The 23,188-nt window shown below is 35.5% G+C and overlaps 1 protein-coding gene across 3 annotated transcripts in view; it reads left to right on the top strand.

The window, feature by feature from the left end:
• lepr (leptin receptor) overlaps positions 1 to 23,188 on the top strand; it is a 58,779-nt gene that overhangs the window by 13,935 nt on the left and 21,656 nt on the right. The window contains exons 1-9 of one of the 3 annotated variants that reach the window (XM_048199886.1): positions 2,184 to 4,294; positions 4,381 to 4,502; positions 8,166 to 8,218; positions 9,830 to 9,882; positions 13,470 to 13,664; positions 15,621 to 15,741; positions 16,150 to 16,328; positions 20,093 to 20,238; positions 20,821 to 20,959. In XM_048199886.1, the coding sequence (XP_048055843.1) occupies positions 8,214 to 8,218; positions 9,830 to 9,882; positions 13,470 to 13,664; positions 15,621 to 15,741; positions 16,150 to 16,328; positions 20,093 to 20,238; positions 20,821 to 20,959 (838 nt within the window). In that variant the 5' untranslated portion in view covers positions 2,184 to 4,294; positions 4,381 to 4,502; positions 8,166 to 8,213. Of the gene's footprint in view, positions 1 to 1,903; positions 4,503 to 8,165; positions 8,219 to 9,829; positions 9,883 to 13,469; positions 13,665 to 15,620; positions 15,742 to 16,149; positions 16,329 to 20,092; positions 20,239 to 20,820; positions 20,960 to 23,188 lie in introns of those variants that run through there. The other 2 variants (XM_048199888.1, XM_048199887.1) reach the window with 2 other exon arrangements.

Raw genomic sequence — 23,188 nt, 5'->3', positions numbered from 1 at the left:
AGTGTAATAAAGACACATTAAAATAAAGTGTAACCAAGCAGACTGATTACTTAACTCGCGTTACTTGTAATGCGTTACCCCCAACACTGCTTTTAACATACTACATTTCACCTTCTATACAGTAGTGAAGTATATTCAGAAGACGGCCTTCAGTTGGTTAAAAATAATCACAAAAAATGACTCATAAAAGTAGTTCTGAAAAAAAAAAGATTTTATTTTTTTTTGAAGTTACCACTTGGTTTGATAACTGCCACACATTCAGTGCTTTGATATGACAGATTCAATATATATGAGCTAAAATGGACATAATCACATGATACTTTCCCAGACTCTTGGAATTTCAAAGACATACAAATTTTTATTTCTAGGGGAGAAAAAAACACATTTTGCAGATTGCCCATTGAATACACAATTCAGAATCTCAGTGGAAGTACGATAATTCATACTTTTGCCTATACTGCTTTATAAATTTTGCTAATTTGGATGCTACTGCTCATTTTATGTACTACTTTATGTACAGTGGGAAAGTATGCATATTCAGACACAAGACTTGAAATGGTTTAAAAATAATCATGAAAATGGTTCAAAAAATAGACAAAAGTATTATTTATTTATTTATTTATTTCAGTTACCTTTTGGTTTGTAATTGCTTTTGCCACATTTTCAGTGCTTTGATTTGACAGATGAAAATATGTTTGAGCTACAATGAACGAAAACACATGAACGTAAATACGCCTGGAGACTCTTGGCATTTCAAAGACTGAAAAGCTTGTAATTTCTAGGAAAAAATGTAGCTTTTCTGGATATCGTGTTTCTTTAATTGGTTTGTGTTTTTTGATGCTTTCACCTCATAACAATCATTGCATATCAGTGCAACAGTTGCTGTGCAGCCATAATGCAGTATTATAGGCCATGCTGTGACTCATTTGAAATATCTCCCTTGGGGATGCTCCTCTGCCCTCGCCATTCAGACTCTGCAGGGCTTCCCAGGCGCTAGTGATTTAACCACAGCTCATGCTATGCATGACTAGTCTCATTCTTCAGGGTCAGACCTGGGCAGAAGGAGAGCGTCAGCCCCCCTGCTGTCAAAGAACACCTACACTAAGCTGGGACAAACCATTGGCAGCCCACATGCAAATATATACCCACACAAATGCATCTGTTCTGCTGTCACTGTTTACTGCGTCAACACCTGTAACCTTGGAGAGCCTGAGGGGAGAACAAAATGAATCCTTTGAATGTTTTAAACGAACAAGTATCTAATTGCGTCTAATCATTGTACTCACTGAATGAACTGAGAACCAACTCTTTTTGACATGTCATATTCATAATGAACTGAAGGGCTGAATGAGCTGAAGCTGATAGTTAGAGCATGTGAACTGAGGATTTGACTGATGGGGCGAAAGTTATAAGCGGAACAATAGAAATGTTACAAATAAATGTAATTATATAAGCTTATGATTTCATTTTTTGACAGTTTTATCAACTAATATGAAACACGAGAGATACAAATTCATAATAATTTCAATACTTGTTTAATGTGAATGCATTACTATATGCGAATTATGCACATTATGTTTATATTTAGGCTAACATATAAATGTATGAATTTGTATTACATAAAAGCCATATTAATGTAACTTTCACTCAGTCTATTACGCACTAATGGACCCTTTCTCAATACCAAATTTGCAACACATTATCATATATATCATATATAAAATAATATTTATTGAACAACAATATTTAAATTAACAATAGCCATTATAAATGACAATAGGAAATAAACACAATTGTACAATTCAGTCAAATGTACAAAAGCAGTGCTTTACAGGATGTAACGTTAAGTTAAATATAGCCTTAATATTATTAAATTTAACAAAGCCCAATTCGATTTGCTCAGGAACAAGCAATAGATTAATAAGACCAAAGATTGCCCTTTTATGTACCCAAAATGAATTCATGCCTCATGTTTAACCACTATAAGAGACAGTGGCTGAGATGAAGCTGTTCTCGGCGGGTACACAAGCACTGAACGGCTGCTGACGGCCGAGCTCACATCTCCAAAAATGTTTAAACAAATGAGGGAAAAATAGGATATGAGTCACATATTTCAGATCTAAACAACTACATTCTTGCCTAAAAAAACTCTTAAAACTACATTCTGTTACAAAATAACAGGTCTATACAAAGGTTTGCTTGTCCTCCATGACACTCGCTGGTGAGAATGCTGAAAGTGGAGTGATTCAAACGGTGAAGCGGTTCCCATGGTGATACTGGTAGAATAACTCATGGCTGGAAAGACCTGTTATATAAATATATATCTTTATTTTCCACAGCTTTAAATCCAATGCATATGTTTGTTATGGATATGTACTATGGTAATTGATTTTAAGCTTTTGATTTTTATAAAGTTTTGATAAACATGGTCGCCATCCAGATTGCCTCCTGCTGACTGTCTCCAACCTCCTGTGAACTGCAAAAGAGATGTTCTTGGTACAGATCACAGCATGAGAGGGGCCACATAGTACATGTCATGCATTTAAATGGTTATTGTGAGCACTGGGCTTGCTGTAGTACCATTGTGTGTATATGGGCCTGGAAAAGCTTGATAAAAGTCGATAAACATTCAAGCCTCTGAGCATCATTGTTAACTTCTGAGCTGTTTTGGGGGTTGATATTCACATTTGTGACGCAAATGTTTGCGTGTATTGCCTTACTGAAAATCGCTTGTGGGTTTAACATCATCCAAGGTCTAATAGATGTCACAGCAGAGATGAAGAAATGCCTTAATATTGTTATAATATTTAGGTTTAATGATAAATATTGATGAAATATATTTTCTTATTGACGCAATGAGATCCAGGCAGACAAATGTCAGAGATCACATTTGAATAAGGAATAACAAATTTATTAAGTTATAATATAAAATTATAGAGACATTAATCAAGTAAATATTTTATATTAAAATCCAGAGTATCTATTCAACGGATGAAGATTGTGAGATCACAATCAGTGTATAGAGGAAGAAGGACCCAAAAAACAAGATATTTGCAGAATGAAAGGAGAGGTAATAGAAGCAGATGGAGGAGCAGAAGCAGAAAAAGCCAAATAAGAGCAACGAATATACATGCAGGAAAATTACATCCTCTTAAACTTATGTTTTGGTCTAAGAAAAGGTCAAACAAATGTATAAATAATGTCATAGTTGGTGTAACGGCTAAGTTTGCGTGACTGGTGGTCAAATGTCAAAGATAGATGAAAATAGATACCCTATACAATGTGTTGATTTGACACTTTTGCATTATCTCATTTGCAGAGATGGAAACAGACATATTTTTATATAGGTACATCACGTAATGAACTCTGAACGAAAATACACCCACTCAATCTCACAGCACAGAAGAGACACCAAAGAGCTTACATTTGGAAATAAACAGACATATCAGAGTAGAAAATATATAAATGATTTAAGAAATCAATATCATGTAAAAGAATAATAATGTATAAAGAATAATAAGAAATTAATCAAATGAATAAATTGAATACATTTGAATATGAAAAGGGCTACACCACTCATGAAAGGCTATAAGTGATCGGTCTAAAAACTAATAAATATATTTTAGTGAGATATTGATTAAGTATTAAATGTGTTCTACAGTGAAAAACAAGTAAAGTAGTGTGAAGCAAATTCAATTTGACCACAGTTGAGAGAAGCACGTCACGCGAGAGGCTCCTCGCGCTCATTTTAGATGATGACAGCATGCTGAGATCATGCAGATGACGTAATGCCGCCAAACTGCAACAGTGCAAGTGATTCGGTCGGTCATACCGTAAGACGTTCATTTTATTCAGTTACAAATTATTATATGTTTAACTGTCTCTGTTGAAACAATAACGATGGTATATTATTAATAAGAAATACCACATTATTAATCGATTGAAGTGTGATAAATTTCAACTTAAAAACTATACTTTCTGTTCTAATGTAGGACGCGTTTGCGATTGAAAATAAAGACATTAACATTAAGCACGAGCCTATTCATTTATCCTATTCCAGTTAAACTAACATTCGGCGAATATGAATTTCACTGGAACAAAATAGAACAAAGAAGTAGGCTATTCAGATACTTCCTTAAGGAAGGTTTGTAGACAAAATGTAGCAGACTTTCTTTTCCTTGCCAAAAATGAAACAATGAAGATGTTTTTGGTGTGACGCAATACGCTCCGTAAATGTTGCCCCTCCCTCCGCCGGGAAACTCACAGCAGCAGCAGCAGCAGCGCTTGAGTTCAGGTCAGGATGCCGAGCACTGGAAACATTCAGAAAGTCACACGCCTCTCTTAGTCTGCATAACCGACTACAGACATTCCTCATTACAGGAGGAAGAGCTTAACTCTGGATCTGGAGCTTTGTCCTCATTTTTAAGCGGAGTAACACACGTGAGACTTTGACAAGAGTTGGAAATCTGAGGACAGTCAGAAGTGCGATTACGTTACCTCAGGTGAGACATTCTGCACATATTTCACACTGTGAGTTCAAGCGGATGATCTCAGGCAGCAGTTCGATGATTTTTAGGTCGCTTCATCTCGCTTGTCATGTTTTAATCATAAAACCACGATGACATTTGTTTAATCACCTTTTCTAGTTTAGTAACATGTTTTGTGCGCGCTTATCAAAACATTCTTAGATAATATTCCTCCAGTCTAATGTTTTTATCTACACAGACACGGCTCATGTTGTGGTTTTGAATATCAGAGGCAGTATCATTTTCTTGGGGTTTCCTCCATTATGTGTCCGGAGCAATGACGGTGTTTCCTTGTCCATGTTGTCAATAACGACGTCCAATTCGTGGACGAATAGTTATTTTGAGTTGGAAGTAACTATTAGTGAGTCGATTGAACCGGTTTACAAATCGGTCCGAGCAGTTCGTGAGTCAACACAACTCACTAAATTGGATTAATTGAACTGAGAATCATCCGATTCACAGTGAGCCGAAGGGCTGAATGATAGTTAGAGCATGTGGACATAACTGAGGATTTGACTGATGGGGCGAAAGTTATATTTGTATGACAATTTAATGTGTAATGCATTATTTTATGTGAATTATGCATATTATATTTAGATTCTTAGTTTTTTATATAATGGATACTACAATTTGAAATGGTGCAATAAATTACTGTAAACATCCTTAATAATAAAACATAGTTGACAATCCATAATAAGCAGTAATATTTTTCTGAATAGATTTCAGAAAAATATTACTGCTTATTTCTGGATTTTTCTGAATAGAGTTTTTCTGAATAGAGTTCAACAGAAGTAAAAATCCCATGCATTTTCTCCCAAGGAGAACAGATTTTTAACAATAACGTATACAACTTTAGAGACAGACCTACTGTGAGCTACAAGGTTGTTAGTCATAGGCCTACTTTGTTGGACCCATCAAGTTTTTTCAACTTATTTTTTAAAATAGTCATGTTTAACAGTTGAATACCTAGTGAAAAATAACATAAGCCAAGAGTCTGTAATGAAATGTCCACCAAAATGGATATTGCAACTTTGCATTGTGTGGACAATTAAAGGGTTAGTTCACCCAAAAATGAAATTTCTGTCATTGGTTACTCACCCTCATGTCTTTCCAATCCTGCAAGACCTTCGTTCATCTTAGGAACACAAATTAAGATATTTTTGATGAAATCTGAGAGCTTTCTGATCTCACTATACACAGCAATACCATTCCAAATTTCAAAGCCCAGAAAGGTAGTAAAGATATCGTTAAAATAGTCCATGTGGCTACAGTGCTTCAACCTTAATCTTATGAAGTGCTGAGAATACTTTTTGTGCACAAAAACTAAACAAAAAAAACGACTTAATTCAACAATTTCTTCTCTTCCCTGTCAGTCTCCTATGCTGTTGAACTATTGAACACAGTGCAGCGGTCTTGGGTTCTACATCAGAATGCCGGCTCATTATTGGCCGGCTCCTGCGTCAGCATCACACGCATTCTTCGTGCTGCTCACATTTACAGCGTCAGCCAATACTAAACCGACGTTCTGATGTAGAACCTGGAAGTGCTGCACTGTGTTTATAACATAAACAGTCCAGTAGGAGAAAATATAATATGTCTTTATAGTTATCATTCTTGGTTTTAACGGGCTTTATTCATTTCACTTTTAGAGTGAAAGAACCTTGCATTCATTCATTAATCATCTCTCACCATATGCAAGAGACAGTCCATAAATTTTCCTGATGATGATTTTTCCAAGGTAGGTTGCCAGGTCTTTCCCCAAGCCTCCCCATTACATGGCTTGGGACTCACACACATGACAATTTTGCCTCTCTAATACTGCGTGTTTTTGGATTGTTGGGGAAACCCGTGCAGAAAGGCCTCCTGGCTCAGCCGGGACTTGAACCGATGACTTTGTTACTGTGAGGTGATAGTGCTACCCACTGAACCACTGTGCCTCCTGAAAAAGCCTTTACATTTGCCAAAAAGAAAACTTTTAAAAAGCAAACAAGCAAACCCAGCCCAGGTGAGAAAAAGTAATGCAAAAGTAATAAAACAAATTGCTTTCCATAAAAAGTAACTAACACAATTAGTTACTTTTTTAGGGAGTAACACAATATTGTAACTACTTTTTTGCTTCAAGTCAAAGTTTGTAACCACTTTGAAGGTGGTTTGTGTGCTTCATGTCTTATAACTCTTCATGAAGATTTTATTTAAAAATCTCCATAGAAAAAATACTTCTAGAACCAAGGCCGCTTAAGAAAAGGAAACCTATTGTACTTTTTTTTTTTAACCAGTCCTTTGAAAGGAACCATTTGAAATAATCAATTAGCAGATATGTCTTGGACTTCACGTTACATATGTGGCAGTGTAGAAAATCAGAAGAGGAGTGTAGGATTCCAATTTCATATTAACTTCTTCAATTCATAATGCTCTATTGAAAAGTCATTGTAATTAAAAATGGTTAGAGATCTGTTTAGGCTAGTAACTGAAAGGATGTAGGTTCAAACCCCTTAACAGCTTTAATTATCACTATTGTGTCACTTGGTCATTTGGGGGTTAACATCTATTGGTTTGATCTTTTTGCCCAGTTCTGCTGCATTTAATTTGATAATAACATGTTGATGCAACTTCCAGAACATGTGGGACTCTGTTTTGAGTGGCTTCACTATATCACTGTTTTCTCTCATTGCAATAATCAAATCACTCAACTCACTGAGTGTATCAACTTTGAGATGTTCCAGCATTTGTTAATATTCATTTTGGTTATCATTTGATTTATGTTGTTGACACAAAATTGAACATCATCATCGTTGTTTTGATATTTGATTTTTTTACATGAATATACAAGGATGTTATCACAAGAGCCTTCCTGGAAAAAGGCTTTACATGAATGGCCACTTGCTTCATCTCCCTCCATATTCATGTCTGATCTGTTTTTATGTCAGATTATCTTATATCATGTTTGGTTCAACAGCAACTCCAGGTGGCTCTAACAGATGGTGTTAAAAACATTGCATTATGGGGTCTGTAGTGTTATATTTGCTGAATGCAAGGAAGGTAATGAAACACTGGTATTGACATTTTTTTATCCATTTACTTTGTCACTTGTGTACTGGCTGGAACGTCATTGCATCATTTTGGCAAAACAGGTTTTTGATTTCACAATATTGCTTAGAATAAAATGCCAGGAAATGCTTAAACATGGGCGTTGTTGTCATTAACATGTTTGCGCAGGCACACAATCAAAACGGTGTTACACTTCGTTAAATGTACCTTAGAATTTAAATACATTCACGTACTGAGAAAACAGAATTCGGGAAGCAGTCATGCTCATCATTTAAAAAAAAAAAAAGGTGACTTGCCTCGTCAGAGAGTGTACGCCAGTAAATCAAAAACAAATATGGTCAGAGCAGAGTAATTCAGTCTGAAACCGGTGTCATATTACTGCCTGACACGTGAAATGCGTTCCAAAAACGTTTTGCCTGCTTTACTTTCCATTAAGTGACTCAGAAATGAAGTCTGTGTCCCTTAAGAGAGTAAAACTATGCCTGCGTTTTTCTTCTTCAGTGTTTTTGTGTAAATCTAATTTGTCTGTCTAAGAGTTTTTCCACACAGAGGTTCTTGTCACCATTCTTCTCTTATTCTCTCTCGTCACAGACTCCATCACTCCACCAAGAAGAGAAATTATGCTCACGATCAAGTGAAATGATGTAAGTATCTCTAATTAGATTCTATGAGGACTTAGATTATAGCCGTGCTGACTATTACTTGTCATTGATTACTCATTTCTTAATGGCTAATGAATTGTTAATGAGAGGGAATTTTCATTTCTGTAATTTGGTTGAGTTGTTTTGTTGAGGAGTACATAAAACTAGCCATGTGATATTGCACATTTCATGCAATTTTTTTTGGATGACACATTCTTTTTATTGTCTTTCTTAACATTTTCCAAATCATGTAGCTTGATGGGGAGAGTCGTGCTAATTGATTTTAAGCAATCTGACTTACAAAATAGAAAATATAATCTCATAGACTTTAGAGCTGCACTGTACTGTATATCGATACCAAATTGATTATCAGCTGATAATTATGATTTTTAAATGTATCGGTATCAGTCGATATTGGATATCTGATAGTGAGTGTTTAATTGTGTATGTTAATTTACCTTTTTCCTCAACCACAGTTAAACTAAAAAAAAAAAAAACAATAATTTAATGATACTGTTTAATGTAATCTTTAGCTAATCTTTCATATTGTACATTATAATGTTGTGATGCCTAAATTTACTTGAAGCATTTAAGATGAGCGTTTTATTTTAGACAAATAAAGTATCACATTTTAATGTCGGCCATAACGTGAAAATAATTATCGCATTTATCGGTATCAGTGAGAACTGTTATAATGGTCCATCCCTTATAGACTTACATTGAAGGTGGGACTCGAGTGATAAATCTTTTCAAATTCTCCAATAGCAACTACTCAAAACACTCCAGCAGTGTGGTTGTAGTTAACTAATATTTTTAGTATTTTCACTGTTAAAAATCATATTCGTTAAGTGAGATCAAGATGGAATAAAATAAAAAATAAATATTCTTTGAGAAACTTAAATTCGAAAAACAAGAAAATTAGAAATGTTGCTTAGGCAGCTGATTGTAATAAAATAAGTTGAAGTAAAATTACTAAACCTAAATTAATATAAATGAAAGCTACGGTAAACAGAAATTATATATATATATATATATATATATATATATATATATAAATAAATAAATCGGCGCCGATGGCCTCAAGGGCAGTGCGGTGACATGTAGCGCCAATGCGCTTCAGGTGACCCGAATTTGAGTCCCTGCTCGTGGTCATTTCCTGATCCCGTCCCCCTCTCTCTCTCCCACTTCGCTTCCTGTCTAATCACTGTCCTATCATAATAAAGGCAAAAACGCCAAAAATAAATCTTTAAAAAAAGAAAAAGAAAAAAAAAGCTAATTCAAAATATGAATAAAAAACTATAATAGTATATAAATAAAACCAAAATAACACTGCATAGCAATAACCTAGCATTGTGATACATATTTCAATAGGCACGAGTCATGTGTTAATTAAAAAATGTACAAATCTAGGTAATTTTGTTTGAAGCTTTTTAACAAAACAACAACATAAGCCTTTTGAATTAGGCAACATTATAAAGGGACTCTGATGTATAATGAGTAAACTGAACACCGTCACACTGTTTGAGCTTAAAGATTTGATCATTCCAGTGTAAAAGAAGTTAGTGAGTCATATCCATACTGAACCATTTTACAGATGTCCTCTCTTTCCCGCAGGTATTTGTTTATCATGCTTATGCTTCTTGTGAATTTCATTGCCGTTTCACAAGGTGAGTCGTTGATGCATTTATTGTTCCTTCTTTGCTAAAATTATGCTTCCTGTTTTCATTCAAAATCTCTGTGTTATCCTGACCCGCTGTCTAGCGTATTCTCATTGTTTTCCATTTCCCATTTGCTGTCGAGGCAAAGACCTACAAAGCATGCTGGACACCCACCAGCTGTCAACAGTCCCTCTGCCCACCTCAGATGCATTAGTGTGGGTTATGCTTCAGCGCACAGAGTGCAGGAGGCTGATGAATGGACAGAGAGATAGGAAAAGACGGAGAGATAGTGAGAGAGAGAGAGATTGAAAATAAGGGGTGGTGATTACACCCACATCATGAATCAGACTATAAACTTATAAGAGCCACCCAGGGGCCTCACGTATATACAGATGTATAGATGAGAAAGGGCCACAGGCCTTCAGGCTAACAGTAGTGCAACTGGTAACTGAGGCTGAAGTGTTTTGCCATTTTGGATAATGTTGTCGCTTTCTGCTAAATGAATGAACGTAAATGTAAATGAATAGGGATGCACGATATATCAGTGCCATATTGATTATCAGATGATTCATACTGAACTATACATTATATTGTTGTGATGCCTAAATTTACTTTTAGCATTTAAAATGATTGATTGTAGTTTTTAGTAGGGGTGTGACGAGATTTCTCGTCGAGGTGAAAAGCTGTCTTGTGATATTGCCATGATGGGAGTGTGAGGGTGAAATTAGGATTGAATACGCTACCGCTATGTTTACGCTATGCATCCACTGTCATTTTGATTTTTATAGAAATAAAAACCATTTAGCGAATTGCAGAGTCGTACGTAGTGCAGAAGGAATCAGAGTTCACTGATCACGTGACGAGAGTAATTGACGAGATGACTGAAATACCATGGCGGAGGATTCGTTGCACAACAGAGTCTAGCGTATGACAAATATCTGATCTTGAAGAATGCACGCTCAGCACCGCCGCTCCCTATTCACAGAGTGTGCGTGATCGTGAAATCGAAAGCAAAAGTAAAACGCGAGCATGCATTCAAACGCGATTTCAATACCCCGCATTTTGAAAGCGGCTCCCTGATGCATGCAAATAACTCCCAATATGAAAGCTATCTTAGGGCTGTGTATTTGTAACCATCTCTTAGCTCTGTATCATGCTTGAAGAAAAATTTGGTCTCTATTTATACTTTAAAATGAAAATTAACCCAAGCTTTTCTCACCCTCAAGCCATTCTAGGTGTATATGACTTTCTTCTTGCTAATGAACACAATTGGAGTTATATTAATAAATATCCTGACGCATCCAAGCTTTATAATGGCAGTGAATGGGACCAACGAGTACGAAGCTGAAGTGCATCCATCCATTATAAACGCATAAACGCAACGTCAGTTATGCTTTCTTTATAAGTTGACTATGGAAGACGGTCTGGCGGAAGCTAGGTATTTTACTTTATAACTTGTTAAATATGGATATTGTTCTTAAACAAATGCATCGCTTCACTTTAGAAGGCCTTTATTAACCACCTGGAGCCGTGTGGAATATGTTTATGATGAATGGATGCACTTTCTTATTAGTCCTGTTCACTGCCATTATAAAGCTTGGATGAGTCAGGATATTTATTAATATAACTCTGATTGTGTTCATGATAAAGAAGAAAGTCATACACACCTAGGATGGCTTGAGGCTGAGTAAAGCTTGGGGTAATTTTCATTTTAAAGTGAACTAATCCTTTAACTCTTATCGGAGTCAACCAGAAATGTAATATTGGTGCATCCCTAAAGTTTAATGTCAAAATATTTTTCCCAGTTTAATATACAGAGACAACTGAGTTTGACCATCCTGACCAGCCTGTCACAATTTCCTTCATTTGAGAGGTGATCTAAATATTTGTGGCTGTTAAACATATGGAAAATGGGCAGGCCTGTGCACCAGTTCTTTGGATGTTTTGCCCTCCAGGTCTCTGTGCCAGTCATGTGACTGGAAACTATGAAAATCACAGTAACTCTTACTAACCAATGGCAGATGGGGGGAGAGAAACTTGTTTGAAAATAGTCATTATTTTATAGTCATTATTTTTTTAGTGTTCCATCCATGTAGTAACATTAGTGGTACATAACACACTACATTTAATAAATAATTGCAGTCTTTATTTGAAAAAAATAACTTGAAATTGTTACGATTTTCTTAAAATAGTAAGTACACACACACACACACACACACACACTCAAGAAATCTCAAGAAAAATCTTTGTTTGGAAATATGTAGGGGTGTGACGAGATCTTGTGTCACAAGATCTCGCGAGACTAAAATGTGACGAGATTTCTCGTCGAGGTAAAAAGTAGTCTCGTGATATGCCCATGACAGAGTGGTTAGGATGATTAGGAAAGAATATGCCACCGCTACGTTTACATTACGCCTCCACTGTCGTTTTGCTTTGAATTTTAAATAAAAAACATTTAATTCAGTTGGATAACGGTTGCCGCCGCTCCATATTCACAGAGTTACGCGCAATCGCTGAAAGTGAAAGTAAACGCGAGCGCGCATTCAAACGCGATTTCAATACCCCACATTTTGAAAGCGGCTCCCTGATGAATGCAAATATCTCCCAATTTGTAAGCTATTTTAGGCTGGGCTGTGTAGTTGTAACCATCTCTTAGCTCTGTATCAAAGAAAAATTTGGTCTTATTTGCACTTTGAATATTGAGAGAGTGCGATTATGGTTGCACTTGTAAAGTGTTACCATAAAAATGAATAACAGTTTTCTCTTAATCTTATTAAGCACAAACAAGAAGGTTTCATTTGTTAACATTAGTTAATGCACTGTGAACTATCATGAACTAACAATGAATGACTATTTTTATTAACTAACATAAAGATTAATAAATACTGTAGCAAATATATTGCTCATTGTTAGTTGATGTTGGTTAATACATTAATGTTAATAAATGAGACCTTATTGTAAAGTGTTACCATTTTTATTTATAATGTTTTTATTTCTATGATCAGTTTGTGGAAAGGAGTTCAGTTAGGAGGTCAAAAGTTGTAGAAGCTCATAAATCATGTACAGTAAGGCCTAAAGAGACTGAAATCATACAGAAGAGAAGTCAGTCAGTTGAGTTAGTGGCAAAACCTTTTACAGTGCTTGAATATTGTTGTCTTTTACTGCATATGATAATTCATACCCAGAAAGTAGAACTGAAATTACATTCATTACAAGATGATTAGTTAAAACATTTCAAATCCACCTGCAGAATATTTTTGTAGTCATTGAGGATTTCTTAAAAATAGTGTGTAAAAATCTTGTCTCGTCTCGTTCTCGTGAACTCAATATCGAGTCTTGTCTCGTCTCGTGAGCTACCTGTCTCGTCACACTCCTAGAAATATGTGATGGCTCACTTATGTTGCAGTTCTGCACAAGTTGTGTCGTCCTTGAGCAGCTTTCAGATGAATGTACAGTTCTGAGCACTTCTGAGAACTGAATCTGTCTATAGATGTTTTTTTCTTAGAAATGGCATTGGTCTGCCATATGTGTTTTCCCACTGTTTGATAGTTAGATTTGAATAGCATTGCAAATCAATGTCACTCCTTGTGTTTCAGGTCTTGCTGCTCTGAGTCCTTCTGATGGCAGGGATGGTGTTTATGAAGACCTGAAGTGGAAGTCTCTGCTATGTTGTGAGCTGCCCTTTGCTCAGACAGTTGACAGTGGTCTTTCGGAACACCAAACCGTAGAACAATGTCAGCTGCTAAATGCTTCGAAAGTGGAATCCTCTAGTAAATCACTTGCCCTTTCTGGTAAATTCATCCTGTCTGATATTACAGTCATTGCTTTTTTTTAATTTATAGCTACAACTTCAAAGCTGACATTTTAGAAATTAAGAAAGTTTACACAAAATTACTGTTTTTTGCTGTACTGTCTGTAAAAATGGTTGAGTAGTAATATTTGTTGATAGTCACTGTATTGTTGATCTTCTGATTAAGCAGATAGAAAGCACACTTTTATCAGAGAAGAGCTATAAAATGCAATTGATGTTTGCTTCACAATCGGTGTTCTGTCAGCTTTATACGTTTTGACGTCAAGACCAGAGAAATGATCAATACATTGAATTTCATTTAAATGTTTTTTTGCTCTGTCAGGAAAGATAAAAACATTTTCTAATGAGCTGATTTGTGATAGTTGTCAGCATTTTGTTCTACATACACTGACATTCAAAAGATAAAAAAAATTAATACTTTTATATTCAGCAAGGATGCATTAAATTGATAAAAAGTGTCTTTTGCAGTACATTGCTACCATTTTTTTTTTAAATTAAATTCTATTCTTTCTTTTCTTTAAAGGGATAGTTCACCCAAAAATGAAAATTTGATGTTTATCTGCTTACTCCCAAGGCATCCAAGATGTAGGTGACTTTGTTTCTTCAGTAGAACACAAATGATGATTTTTAACTGCAACCACTGCCGTCTGTCAGTCTTATAATGCGAGTGAATGGTAACACAATTTATAAGAGTCAAAAAATATGCATAGACAAATCCAAATTAAACCCTGCGGCTCATGGTGGCACATTGAGAAACCGAACATTATTTATATCATTTTTTACCTCTAATACACCACTATGTCCAACTGCGTTCAGCACTCGCTTAGTGAGGTCTGATCGCACAAACCGATCATGTCGTGTCTTAGGACATCAATGTGTCGTCACGAGCCGCAGGGTTTAATATGGATTTGTTTATGCATTTTTTTTGAAAATCATCATTTGTGTTCTACTGAAGAAACAAAGTCACCTACATCTTGGATGCCCTGGGGGTAAGCAGATAAACATCAAATTTTCATTTTTGGGTGAACTATCCCTTTAAAGAATCCTGAAAAGAAGCATAATTTTTCATTGATAATAATAAGAAATGTTTCTTGATCACCAAATCAGCATATTAGAAGGATTTACTGTTTTCACTGTATTTTTCATCAAATAAATGTAGTCTGGGTGAGCATGTGACTTCTTTCAAAAACATTAAAAAAACTTACAACCCCAAACTTTTAAACAGTAGTGTTCAAAATAAACAAAAGGCAATTTGTGAGCTAGTCTTAACATTTTAAGTTCTCAAAAAAGCTGTTTAGTTTATATTTTCATGTGATGACCTTGTCCATTAAGTGAAGATGTCTTAGCTACAGCTATAAACCAGAGAGACTGAGAGGATTGACCTCTCCAGACAAGTAGATGAGTGCCATTACACATACTAATCAATTCTCATTACTTTCTCTTCTCTGCGGTAGGCCTCAGGATAAAGTCTACAAATAAATTTAAAGCATTTAAATGTAAAATAAGTTAGGGTTTGCAATCCTATTAAAGTGTAAAGTGTCTTTTAAAAAACAGAAAAGGAATCAATGCAAATACTCAGAGGTAGATGCTTATTTTTCCGTAACATTTTTTTTTCCATAACATTATAAAGCATTCATAAAACTCAAAGTTTAAAGAGAAAAAATATTCCCCAGATACTTTTATTGGATTCCTGCAATAGTGCAAGTATAAAACTTAAAAACGATCCTGCCAGAATCTGAACTAGACTATGAATAATTGATATTTATTCATTTGATATTTATTCAGTGCACAGTGTTTGTATCTTTCATGTTATTTGCGCACCATTTAATGAGCCTGTGTTCTGACAGGAATAATTTGCAGATGTTATTTCTAGAGGCTTCTAATTGCGATAGGCTGTGATGAAAGAAGCTAACGAGAGAATGCAATCTCTTTTCAGGAAACTGTTTGGACATCCTGTGCTGGCTTGAAGGTGAACGGACAAATTTGATTTGCAATGCAAAGAGCCACAGAGCAGCATCCACTGCTAGTCTGTTCACTGTTAGTCCTCAACAAATAGTGTAAGTCCTTTGTTTTCATACTACTGATTGGCTGAATGGCTGCTGGTGTATTGCTGCTCCCATTTGTGCTTGAAAAGGATTCAGGACAAATTAAGTCTGTATGTGTGGGGGGGATCATGCAGATGATGTATAGTACATCTAGACTATAGTATAAACGATCAACTTTTTAATGTTCGTTATCATTTAATTCATATTATTTAATTTTTCTCCCCTGTATATAGATAATCTGACTTTGAGATTATTTCCCCTGTGATAAATATTAGCCTGTTTTGATCCCCAACATAGGACACCTATGATGAATTGACTTACTTCTGTTGTCTATGAGTGCCTTGAAGTCTTAATGTAATGTTATATATGGGTATTAAATAAGCCTTGTCAATTGTTTACCTTTTTTGTTTTTCATTTTAGTCTACAGATGGATATACTTTCAGACAAAAACCATACTGCTCAGTGTGCCGGGGAAGATACTGCCACGTGCTCTGTTTCTCTTCATGGCAATGATGCAACTGTCTTGTTGACCATCAATATATCTGCGAATGGGACTACCGCACTGTTACCGAAGATGCAAATCAGTTCATATCATCTAAGTAAGAATTGCATTTTGATTTACAGTTATTTTTAAGAAGTATTATCTATTGATCTATGGATCTATCGATTGATCAAATCATTCTGATCGATCAAAACTGGAATCCTGTTGCTTGGAGGTGATTTCCAGAACAGTTATGGGAATAATGCCAATGTCATTATTCTTCTGTTATCAAAGCAAGACCAGCTATTTCATTTCATTCGTTCCTGTGCATGTTTACTTTGGTAGCTGTAAAGTTACTAGTACTGCTGAGTTTCCTTATGGCAAAATGTACTGCAGGTTCAGGTATTTCATATTTCTACATGTAGGTCTTAAACATGGTCTCATATCACAAACTTTATTGGGGAAAACTGATAATTTAGTTTTGTTCATTATTTAAACTGCCTTTTATTTTATTTGATAACTCAAGTAGAAATGGGCAAGCATTTCAATTACGGTTTATGATTTTTGTAAATGATTATTATTTACTAACCAAGGTAAAATGGTATGGTAATCTTGCACAGAAAGTGGCAGAATGACTGATCATACCGCTAGTAGCATGTTATTTTAGTTATTTCACCGATGCCAGGGCAACAGGTGTTTTAGGGTGTGTTTGTTCTTTGGGACTGGGGGCTGCAGAATACACATCTCTCTTAAGTGGTTTTCCAGGCAGTGGATTGAAATGGAATTTCACTATGGCATGGTTAAATGACTTACCAGAGGTCTGAACCTTAAGTCAAGCTCTTTATTGTCATTGTACAGATGCAATGAGATTGTTTATGTTTAACGAAGCCACATTATGTTACATTTAAATTAGTTACATTTTAAATGGATATTCAGAAGGGCTGTGTATCGCCAATAATCTGACGATACGATATGCATCACGATACAGGGGTTACGATATACTGCAATACTTTAAAGGGCTAGTTCACCCAAAAATGAAAATTATGTCATTTATTACTCACCCTCATGTTGTTCTACAGCCGTAAGACCTTTGTTCATCTTCGGAACACAAATTATGATATTTTTGATGAAATCCAATGGCTCAGTGAGGCCTCTGTTGCCAGCAATGTCACTGAACCTCTCAAGATCCAGAAAGGTACTAAAGACATATTTAAAACAGTTTATGTGACTACAGTGGTTCTACCTTAATATTATAAAGTGATGAGAATACTTTTTGTGCGCCGAAAACCCCCCCCAAAATAACGACTCAGTGGTTCGGAAATGTTTTGAAGTCAAGTCATTGATTTCGTTCCTGTGCTTGTTTACTTTGGTAGCTTTGGTAGCTGTGAAGTCATTATTTATTAGTTTTTTTTGGTGCACAAAAAGTATTCTTGTCGCTTGAACCATTGTACTCACATGAACTGTTTTAAATATGTCTTTAGTAGCTTTCTGGATCTTGAGAGGTTCAGTGACATTGCTGGCAATAGAGGCCTCACTGAGCCATTGGATTTCATCAAAAATATCTTAATTTGTGTTCCAAAAATGAGCGATGGTCTGACGGGTGTAGAATGACAAGAGGGTGAGTAATAAATTACATTATTTTCATTTTTGGATGAACTAACCCTTTAAGAAAGGTGATAAATTGTGACATCTGTTTCAAGACCTCTGTTTAATACATTATGTTTAGCTTGAAAACAACATTTTCTCTTTTTCATCACCACCAGGCTAGGGTGAACAAAGGGCAAGAAGTAATATTAAAATCTAGATTCATTTGATGTTTATAACGTGAATGAAAAATCAGGGGCTTTCGACAGTAATCAGGGCTTAAGCCACCAAAGTATAGCTTTGCAAGAGGACAATACATCTGTTGTTATCTTCTGAGCTAATCTGATATGTGTGTCTGAAGTCCACAGTCTTTTGCTTCATATTTAATAGCGCTCCATTATTATAGCTGTTGATGAGGAGCTACATGTTTGCTATTCGCTAATGCGCTCAGTACCTGTGTCATATTTAGCACAGCTGCTTGCTTTAAAGCAATCTATTGTATAAAGTGCTATATAAATAAATATACCGTAAGTTGAGTGGAGTGTCGAATTGCATAGCTGGTGCAAACATATCAACATCGTTATGATCAGATGCTTTCTTAATGGCTGTTTTCTCACCGCTGTCATTTTTGTTGTGTGTTTATTTTGTTATTGAGAGGAAAGGGCGCAGCACATATTTACATATTCATCTAAACACCGCTCTCAGCAGTGCGGATGTTATTTGAGCTCTGATTCAGAGCGTTTCGTTATTATTGAATTTTGGCATTACTTATTTAGCAAACAACATGACTCTTGTTGATCGCCTTAGTGCCTTCATTATAGTGGAAGCCAAAATGAGTCCACACTTCTGCTCTGTACACCACAGCGGGAGCTGGTATAATTCTTTCATCTTCCATTGGTGATAACTAGTGAGCTGGGTTTGCTAATGCTAACGTTAGACATTCTGTAAAATAACTCCTGTGTTCCATGGAGAAAAGAAAGTAACAGGCTTGGAACAACATGAAGGCGAGTAAATGATTACAGAATCGTCTTTTTTTTTGCTGAATATCCCTTTAAAAAGTACATAATTTAAATGTTACATAATGTGGCTTTGGTAAACAATCTTGTTGCACTTGTACAATAAGAATAAATGGTGTCCAAAGTTTAATTGTGTGGGTGAACGATTCCTTTAGGTTTCATTTCAAGAGAACAAGTTGTCCTGACATTTTCACTTCCTTTCTTTCTTTAAAGTACATTGAATCTATACTGGAAAGAAGTAAACGAGTGAATCATTAAATGAATAAAAAGTCCAATCAATGTAAGCCTATTTGTATTAATTGCAACAGCAGAAGCCATTTACTTTGTAATATGTTAGTGTCAGTGAGGTAGTGGTTTTAAAAGATAATGCCTGTTAATAAAGACTGCCTCAGCTGATTGGCATTAATGGTAATGCTTTTATTGAAATAAAGCAAATTGCTTTACCTTTTTTTTTTTTTTTTAAACTAAGCAGTGGCTGCTGAGGCCATCTTGTTCTAGACCGACTTAAATACTGTCTGCAGAGCAAAATAATACTATTTTATACTTGAATGTGGACACAGATCAGATAAATTTATGTTTTTAACTAAACAATACTAGCAAAAGGAAAACCATGGATTTATCCTGGAAATGTAGTTTTGCCCTCATACTCTCTTAAAGAAATAGTTCACCCAAAAATGATAAGGTCAAATTTTCATTTTTGGGTGAACTACTCCTTTAATATTGATCACCTGTTAATGTCTCTTAATGGTTCACATTCAGCCAGACCTTAGAATTAATGAATTTTAATTGTATATGGAATTGGTTTCCATTTGCTGAAGATGTTCCCCTATGAAACTGTAGGGTGTCAAAATGTTAAACTGCCATTCTATTTCCTAATTCACACCCTCCACCACTTTTTCACATTGCACATTTCACATGCATTGTGCAGATTCCCCACCCTCAGACAACTGTTGAAGACACTCTCAGGAGTGGTGAGCTGTCAAAAACAACATCTCATAAAAATGATTAAAAAATATGAATTTTGATACATCATGAGACTGTGTTCTACCTTTAGGATGTCTAGACATAGAATGGCTTAACAATTTTTTTTTTCAAGAACTTTTCTGTGCTTTGCGAAGTGCATGAAGTAAATTATTCATCAGTATTACTTCATTACTTATGAATACTGTATAAACAAAAAGATAAATATACATTTATATATAAAATAATTTATTTTCTATGCATCATTACCAGTTTTCAAATAATAACAATTTAATATATTGTGAATTTCTGCCTTTCCCAGGAAGACCAGACCCACCTGTCAATCTGCATTACAACGTGACGACAAAAGGCGAAGTAATTTTCAAATGGAGTGGCACACAACCTGACAGTAATGCCATAAACTATGAGATCCGATACTCTTCCAATTCCTCGCTTCAGCAGTGGGAGGTAATTGGACTCATTTGTTGGTCTGATGAATATGTTGTAATGGCATTACAAAGTAATGTTTGTGAGAACTATGTTAAAGGCCTCCACAGAATTCCACTGAAAGTCTCGCAGATTTTCACAGAATCAGATTTCCTGCCATACACACAATTTTACATACATGCTTTATTTCTTGCATGGTTGATGATTTGTTTGTTTAAGAATATATCTTTCACCTGCCAGTAAGAGCTACTTTTATTCAATGATCGGATTACAATTTGTAGGTATTTGTATCTAAAGCGGCTCATATACATTTATGCACATTCGGATAGACTCTGAAACGCACAATTTCAACATATCGACAGAATCTGAAATGTAAACCCTTTTACATATGAACAGCTTTTCAGTAGATTTGTGTATCTCTAAAGTTGTACTTAACTAAAAGGGTTTATTTTTTAGATGCAGTAAGGTATTGTTGATACATTATACATTTAATCTTTTCAAAAGTGAACTGTAAATATGGATAAGATCACTCAATTTTAACTTATTTAAAGCGACGTAACCTTCATAATGTGAATGAATCTCCATTAACTGTGGCTCTTTTAGGTGGTGAAGGTCAGAGGTCGTTCATGGGTGCCTCTGAATGAGCTCAGTTCTGGGATCAGATACACAGTCCAAGTGCGCTGCCAAAACAGCTTCAACTACTGGAGTGAATGGAGCCAACCTTTCTATTTCACATTAGATGGTAAGGATCTGTATTACAGAAGAACTTTACAAACTACTTCCCTTCATGCTTTATGTGTATACATTTGAGTAATGAATTTATTTAGGTCCGTAATCAAAGACCCCCTCCCATTTCATGACTCATCAGGTATAGGCAAAGAGTAAATGTATGCAAATACTGACATTTGTCAAAGGGTACTTAATACATTGGTGCCTGATATGCTCATGCTCCCACGGCTTATGGTCTCCTGTTCTCAACAACAGAGTGCTCAGGTTGAGACATTTACCCTAACATCATTCAGAGTCTAAAAGCGGCTTTTAGTGTACGTCAGACTTCATGCAAATGAGTGCTTTTCTGTTCCAGTTATATGTATCTTTCAGAGAGATCCATTGTCTTCTCTAAGCCTCCACTTTAAGTCTGACGTTTGATAATTACATTCATATCTACTCTATGCTCTCACAAAATATCTTTGATTTGTTCTCTAAAAGATTCATTCATTTCACTCTCCATTTTCTGAATTAATTACGAAGGTAAACAATGTTCAGTGTTTTACAAACGCATTAATATGCCATTTTCTTAGCAAACCGAGGTCAGGCATTGCATTTGCCAAAGTATAGGGTATTTGCATACTCATTACTCTTAAAGCAAATGTACACTAGGGTTTGTACACTATTGAAATGTACATATTTCAATCATGACAACTCTCAGAATAGTTTTAGCGTGTTATTGAATATGGCAGTGTTAATGTATTTAGTCTTGTCGGACTACATCTGCTATGCTGCTGCTGCTGTTGATTATGGTTGGTGCAGAGCAAGTATAGACTTGCTACTGTTAATAGATACACAGACACACTGCTGTGAGCATGTAAGATATGCTGCTGCTGCATAAATATACTTGTATAATTCACAGATTTAGACAGGTAGAGCTCAGGGAGGTGGAGGTTTTCAGTGGAACTGCTGTTGGACTAGCCTACAGCAAACACTGAACCAGACTATTTAAATGTTTAGCAAACAATCTCATTGGCTGCAGGATCAGCAGAGTCCAATCAGCTTGTGCCATGTGGTAATGATATGATTGCTTCAGCTTGCGCTCTCTAGAGTTTCATGACTGAACTAGATATATAAACCGAATTTAATGTCAAAATGGTGTTAACAATCCCCAGTTTAAAATAATGTTATAATAGTCTTAATATTTTTAAAATTATACATTAAAGGGGTTATTTTAAATTGTTATATTCATTCTCAGATGAGAATAAAGTCATGAATTGTAAATGAGTATATGTACTGTCCTTGAGTTCTTTTAACTTTGTCATCATTAGGTTTATTATAGTAATTTTTAGATTCCTCCTTGTAAATAGTTTGTTGCTAAAAGCCTTCATAATTCAAACTGAACACCAGTTTGCATATTAAAAGTCTTATGTTTGGCATCATGTTCAGTCTCAGGCCAATAAAAGATCCTTAAATTCATTGAAGATGAATGTGAGCACTGTATGTATCTTTAGAGGCCATACAAGGGACAAATGGCTAAAAGGATACATTTTGATTCATACTCAAGTTTTAGGGAACATATAATTAAGTTTAGATGCATCTCAACTGAAGTGAGTTTTTGTAAAAGGTCGGAACATGGCTTATTAAAAGGATTAGTCCACTTTTAAATACACTTTTCCTGATAAATTTACTCACCCCCATGTCATCCAAGATGTTCATGTCTTTCTTTCGTCAGTTGAAAAGAAATGAAGGTTTTTGAGGAAAACATTCCAGGATTTTTCTCCTTACAGTGGATTTCAATGGCTACCAACAGGTTGAAGGTCAAAATTACAGTTTCAGTGCAGCTTCAAGGGCTTTAAACGATACCAGATACCATTCTAGCGAATCGATCGGTCATTTTTGAAAAAAATACAACCGTTTATGCTTTATAAACAAAATATCGCCTTGAACGTACTTTCCGCTTCCGCATTCTTCATAACGCTTACGCTGAATGTCCTACGCCTTCCCTGTTCAAGTTACGGAAAAAAACGAAACTGGCGCCGCGTTCGTTCCATAAGTAGAATAGGGAAGGCGTAGGACATGCAGCGTAAGCGTTATGAAGAATGCGTAAGGAGAAAAATCCTGGAATGTTTTCCTCAAAAACCTTCATTTCTTTTCGACTGACGAAAGAAAGACATGAACATCTTGGATGACATGGGGGTGAGTACATTTATCAGGAAAAGTGTATTTAAAAGTGGACTAATCCTTTAAATGTGCGCACACA

The sequence above is a fragment of the Megalobrama amblycephala genome, linkage group LG8 (assembly GCF_018812025.1).
Source record: "Megalobrama amblycephala isolate DHTTF-2021 linkage group LG8, ASM1881202v1, whole genome shotgun sequence".
NCBI lineage: Eukaryota > Metazoa > Chordata > Actinopteri > Cypriniformes > Xenocyprididae > Megalobrama > Megalobrama amblycephala.
Note: the sequence above shows the minus strand (reverse complement) of the source record. Positions and strands in the feature narration are given on the sequence as shown.